At 34.0% G+C, this 6,180-nt stretch overlaps 1 protein-coding gene across 1 annotated transcript; it reads right to left on the reverse strand.

The window, feature by feature from the left end:
• Positions 1 to 915: 915 nt before the first annotated feature.
• On the reverse strand, positions 916 to 6,034 carry LOC145225251 (uncharacterized). Its single transcript, XM_080091938.1, has 10 exons — positions 5,876 to 6,034; positions 4,597 to 5,498; positions 3,890 to 3,958; positions 3,724 to 3,798; positions 3,467 to 3,552; positions 3,084 to 3,264; positions 2,721 to 2,858; positions 2,376 to 2,525; positions 1,719 to 1,872; positions 916 to 1,330 (listed from the first exon to the last, which is right to left on the reverse strand). The coding sequence occupies exons 2-10, from the start codon at positions 5,477 to 5,479 to the stop codon at positions 1,213 to 1,215; spliced, it is 1,854 nt and encodes a 617-aa protein (XP_079948064.1). The 5' UTR covers positions 5,480 to 5,498; positions 5,876 to 6,034; the 3' UTR covers positions 916 to 1,212.
• Positions 6,035 to 6,180: the final 146 nt, after the last annotated feature.

Below are 6,180 nucleotides of genomic sequence, written 5' to 3' on the forward strand. Positions count from 1 at the left end.
ATAGTGGCGACTTCAAAGTTTGTGCGAAGTGGTGCTTTCAGTCGAATTTTTGCTGCACATCATGAACAAAATACTTACCTGTGAACAAACTGCAGAAAATTTTCTCACTTAGCAATCAGAAAATGTGCTCTGAAAAATCATAAAACTTAAGTGTTTGATAATTGTGTTCACTAATTCTGTTAAATAATGATCAATTGTTTTTTTTGTGAGTGTGTTTGATTCAAAATAACCCAAACACAACCCCAAAAAATATTGGTTTATTTAGTGTAAATCAAAAAGTAGTAGATTTAGCTCTTGCTGTTTTTTTTTTTGGTGTGCAGCAAATCACAAAATCAAAATTAGTTTTCATAATCTACCTGCAAAATAATGAACAAGTTCAAAGTATTGCAAGGACCCTTATGATGGGTGGTACAAAACACTACATGGTACTGCTTAATATACCTTCTTTGAGCTACAGCGGATCACAATATCGTTTTGATTACAAATTCTCACCTAAACCAGAATAACCCCAACTGTTAGCATTTTCCTAACATTCTACACTTTTTCCTTTGCATGCCTTCTAAAACTTTTGTCTATCATTTCCATCACATAACGCTTCATAATACATCACAAATGCCACTATTTCAGTCATAATCCACTAATTGTGCCATGCACTTTTTTGTGCAGCTATTTCTAGCTTTGTTATTGTTTAGTGTAATCGCGTGGCCATGTCAAAATGTTTTTCCATCATAAAAATGTACAATCAAAGTTTTAGACTAAAAGGGCGTTAAAAAATCAAACAATACCTTGTATTTAGCTTTTTTTTTATCTATACCTACTTGTAAGACATCCACTTTTTAAGTGGGTTGTAACATAGTATTTCAAATTAGATTTTCATAAAAAAATATTAACCTAAAACTGTGTATATCACTACAATCACAGTTTGCTATTTATTCACACTCCAACAATAATCACAATTTCAGCTAAATAGTGCTTACGCTGCATAGTTCGATTGCATATGTTTAGTTCAAACTTCAGTGATTGAACAAAAGCTTCAAGCACCACAAATCACAAAAAGTAAAATTCACAGTGTTGCCACGGTGGTGGTTTTCGCCCAATTTGGCTCGTTTTCGACATCTAGTTCGCAAATGTTAAGTTTTGTATTATTACGATTAGATTTTCTCAGGAGCCACAGCCCAACTTTGTTTCGTCAATGTTTTCGTTTCCTTGAATCTAGTTTGTTGGAGTCCATAAAGCCACAACTGTGTGGTAATGAACAGGTGTTTCCAATTTGAACGAATGTCTCCAAGAATTTTGTGTTGGGCTATAAACCTCGACCGAGTTGAGGGTCCTACATAGAAAAATATGTTCATGTAAAAATTATAATCCTGCATACATAAGTAATAACGATGGTAACTTTATACAAATGAAACTGGGGTAGGTTGCGATTTCATAAGAACTCATTATTGGGAGGGAGTGTTTCTAGATAGTTACGTTGGATCCCAAAAAAAATAATGCCGAACTAATGCATAAAATGACATATTTTAATGTGTTTGGGTTTTGTTCAGTAAACATTTGAAGAAATATATTGATTGTTTAAGGAGACAGAGTTGGCAATTGCAGAAGCTTTCAAAAAGCTAAATAAACAAAATTTAACTAGCCAATTTACAGTTTAGTGAGGCAGGCAGTGTCCTTCGGCTGCCAAAAATTAAGTGATGGTAGAATTCCATAAAGCATACCGCAGAAAATTGTTTCCACCGGCAACATAAATCTTGCCATTGACCACACAAGCGCCATGATATACTCTGCCATTGTTAATTGGTTCAAGCGTGAACCATTTTTGGGCAGCTGGATCGAAGCATTCATGGTGTGCTGCCTGAGTCACTGTTCCACCTGTTGGAAAAACATTATTGCTCCTGAATAGTATTTTGTTCATGCAGTTAACTGCCAATACAGTTTCACACCAAAACGGACCAATATACCGATATGTAATAAATTAATTTTGATTTAAAACAAAGTGCTGAAAAAATAAATAAAAACTAAAAAATAGTACAAAACAAAATTTTTATTTTATCTCGCTTGAAATTTCAAGGTATAAATAAGTTACATAAAACAAATCATCATATCATTCTGTTTTGTTTGGTTCCGGTTTAAAACACTGGTTCATTCATATATAGACATTAACAAACTTGTTTGTCTATGATCTGTCATTCAAAGACAGATTTTAAAAACTCTGTGTCGGTTGTTGCAAAAATGATACTGAATTTTTTTATGGTAAACACATAGATCAGCGCCTGTTGACAGTTTTTTTTTTAAATAAAATAAACTTGTCCCAATAAGATAAAATTACTTCTGTAGAAACCAAACTAGGGTCCTAAGCATTTGCAAATGATTACCTGTGACATAAATCTTTCCATTCAATGCAACACAAGATAAACCATGCGTTGGTCCATGATTCATTGGTGGAATCAAATTCCACTTTCCAGCTCTTGTATCAAAATGTTCACAGATTTTGTTGTTTGTCCCACTGACACAATAAAGTGAATCTAAGAACATAATTGTGTAAAATGATAATTCAGATTATTAAAAATAGTTCACATGACATATTTTGTAACAACCCAAACCTATATTGGGAAATATTATTGTGAAATTGATGTTAAAATGCAAATTTGTGTAACATGGTATAAAAGCTACATTTTTTATTAATTTATTGTTTGTTCAGTGACAAGTAACATTCTTACTTTCAATTGAACACATTCCATGGTCTGATCTCATTTCCAACATGTCAGGAATTTTATACCTCTGGTTTGTGTTGACATCGTAAGCTTCACACGATGAAAGTTGGTCATTACCTCTTCCACCAGATACATAAATGATGTCTAAAAAATTCATGTTTGCTTACTTTTGCACTAGAACTCCAAACAAAACAGAACACAGTTTTTGTTTGTGTTGCTTGATTGGTGAGGCTACAGCAACATATGTATTTTTCACATGGCTTAAAACTGTAGAATAGCAAAGTGGCTTAAACAAGCTAATTTTAAAAATTGCAGCAGAATACTTTTACAAGACTATTTAATTGGTTGTGATGACCCTAATCCACTTACTTCCAATAACTGCTGATGCAGCATTCTCACGAGCTTCCAACATATCATCTAGCATCTGCCACTGTCCATCAGAGTTCAACATTTCACAACTTTTTCGTGCAGCTTCATTATTTCCACCAAAGGCATAAACAATGTCTCCAACTTTCACTGAAGTAAATCCTGTTCTTTCTATGTTTAATTTCTGCAAAGTTTTGTCACATAGAAGTTACTATTTTTAGGGGTTTTATATCTTGTGTTATTGATTATTACAATTAAATTAAGAACACATGGTATACACACTTCAACTGCTCTGTTAATGTTTTACTACTTGTGGTAATATTGGTGCTTCAACTGCTTGTGGTAATATTGGCATACAAGGCAAGTCTTCGACAAATTATTCTTACTGGTAAGTGTTGATGCTCTTTTGTTGTGATGTCATACTTCACACAATCACGCTCCGAACCAGTTCCACCAATCATAAGTATTTTTCCTGATGTAAATATATTTTTATGGTTTTACCGGTATATATGCATATATTTAAGTATTCTCGTCACAAAGCGACACAAGTGACTTGTACGGTCAAAGTTTAAAGCCTTTGTTTAATCTTGTTTAAACTTACCTGGAAAAGTTTAAAGCCTTCTGCAATCTTGTTTAAACTTACCTGGATGTTGTGAATGCTCTGATGGATTTTCTATCGGCTCAGCACAGAGTGGTTGGATTCTTTCAGGCCCTTCAGCTTAAAAATAGCAATTTAAATGCCTATAGTTATTAGCCAAGACCAGTCTTCGTCAAATTGAGGTCATCAAAAATTAACTAACTTCTCTTACCATCAATCTCTGTTTTTGGTGCAGTAATGTTTGACTGACTGGAAGCTGGTTTAGTCGAGGAACTTTGCTCTGTACAGAATATTGACAGAAATTAGTTTAAACAATGTTGAAAAATAATAACATTAGACTACATTTTTTTGTTACAGGCATAACACATCAAAATGCATGAAAAAATGTATGCCAAAAAAAGAAAATATACCAAAATATATTGTACATGTGTGATCTTTTAAACTGAAAGTGTGTTGCTGACAATCCAGATATTTACCTAGGGTACAGTAACAGCTGTGCTGTGCAAACAAGCAAACAATGACACTCATTGACTTAACAATGGCAAAAGTTAATTTTTACCAGAAAAGACAATTACAGCGTTATTTTAAAAAACCTTTCATGCATTTTTGTTGCCTCCACTTTATAATAAATGTCCATTGTTGCTTGATCGGATTAATACCATTATGTGACTAAAACCTACAACTCTCATGGAGGTTTTAAAAACTAATCTTTTGCTGACATAAATAAGTAAGTTTTAATGACTTGTTGGTCTACTTTCTTGGCACAAGATTTTAATATTGTATAGATTGCATTATCAATCTGTCACACTAATCCAAAGCAGCTTAATCTGGGAATATTGTTTTATAAAACAAATAGTAATACATCTACAAAAAAATCGTGTAATTTTCTTTCTTACTAAACATTTTATATCTGCTTACGTTGAGACCGAAAATAATGTTGCAGATTTCCCACTGGCTGAACCTGTGGCTGGATGCTTTCATTGTGACACTCTCCAGTGATGAGGTTGAACTGGTTAAGTGGAACAGTTGGATTGTGTTCAGTCTCAGGATCATTGATAACCATTTTCTCAACAGCAGCGGTAACTTGTTGTGAAATCACTGCTGGGTCTTGTGTGGCAAGATGTTGTTGAAATTCATCTTGAACCACAAGTATGTCTGGTCGGTTTCCTGGGTCCTGTTCCCAGCATCTAGTCATCATTCTCTCCATCACTTGAACTATAGCTCTGTCATTGTCACTGCATATGTTTTTCATTTCCTGGATTGCTTCACAACTTGGACGGATCCTATTTCGAATCATTTCCCAAAATATTCTCTCTGATGAATATGGTAAATCACGACATAACATTACATAAAAAATAATTGCACAACTGAACACATCTTGCTCTTTCTTTGGTTTTGCACCCTGGAATTTTTCTGGAGCTGCATAATACAATGTCATTGGTTGTTTTTCTTGTGGATCATTATTTTGTGTGGCAGTTGAACCAGTAAAATTGGCCAACTTAGCGCAACCAAAGTCTGTGATTTTTACGTGCAAATCTTCTGTGAGGAGTATATTTTCTAGTTTCATATCTCCATGAATTAAGCGTTTGTCTGATCCACAATAGTGAATGTGAGCAACCCCAGTTACTGTTTCATGAGCCATTCGAAGTATCAAGGGTAGTCCAAGAGGAATGTAGTCATTAAGAACCAACACTCGCAGATTTCCGCCTTTGTAAAAGCGCATTACAATTCCCATAGCTCCACGCCATTTTGTAAGCCCTAAAACATCGGCTATGTTTTTATGACTTGATCGAAGCAGCATGTCAAATTCATGATGGACCCTAACAACAGAGGTTAATAGTATTTAAAGTAAAACAGTCACATCTGCATTTTTAGGGTGGTGAATGCAGACTTCTGCAAAACAATTTAGGTTTATTCACAGAGATGGAGGCTTGCTACAATTTTATTTCAAAATTTTTTTTTCATTATTTTTATTCAATTACAAGTCAACTACAACATAAGTTTTTTGATAGCAATTGGTCAGAAAAATTACAGAGAAACTCTTGTGATTTTAAAAACATGCATGTTTACTCATTGATTTGTTGAAATATATTGCATTTTGTTGTTCATAAACAAGACCTGTACAACTTTTAGCATAAGTATCTAAATCTTTAGGAAAAATATATAGCCCTGGTTTAAAACATTACGTGGTACATACAACTTTTTTATTGTTGCTTGTTCTTGTTCACCACCATTCACAGGAAAGCATTTAATTGCAACAAATTCTCCATTTTCATGTCTTCCAACAAATACTCTTCAAAATCCACCCCTTCCCGCCTCTGCACGTTGAACATCACAGCAGATTTTGTGTGCTTCAAAGTCTAGCAACTAAATACCATATTGATTAAAAGCTGAATTTATCTTTGCGATTTGACAAAACACACAAAATAAACTACTAACAACATCTGATGGGTTGGACATGGTTCACACAGCAGTACGATATCTTCTCATATCACTACAGCA

This window comes from Phallusia mammillata, chromosome 4 (genome assembly GCF_965637545.1).
Source record: "Phallusia mammillata chromosome 4, kaPhaMamm4.hap1.1, whole genome shotgun sequence".
Lineage (NCBI taxonomy): Eukaryota > Metazoa > Chordata > Ascidiacea > Phlebobranchia > Ascidiidae > Phallusia > Phallusia mammillata.

What these genes read in the sequence shown, in the direction of transcription:
- LOC145225251 (XM_080091938.1), bottom strand. Translation starts at nt 5,479, where the DNA reads ATGCTGCTTCGATCAAGTCATAAAAACATAGCCGATGTTTTAGGGCTT. An exon ending in TGGAAAGATTTATGTCACAG is followed by an intron (nt 1,873 to 2,375) that starts GTAATCATTTGC and finishes TTTTTCCAACAG; the next exon opens with GTGGAACAGTGACTCAGGCA. An exon ending in GGTGGAAACAATTTTCTGCG is followed by an intron (nt 1,331 to 1,718) that starts GTATGCTTTATG and finishes TTTTCTATGTAG; the next exon opens with GACCCTCAACTCGGTCGAGG.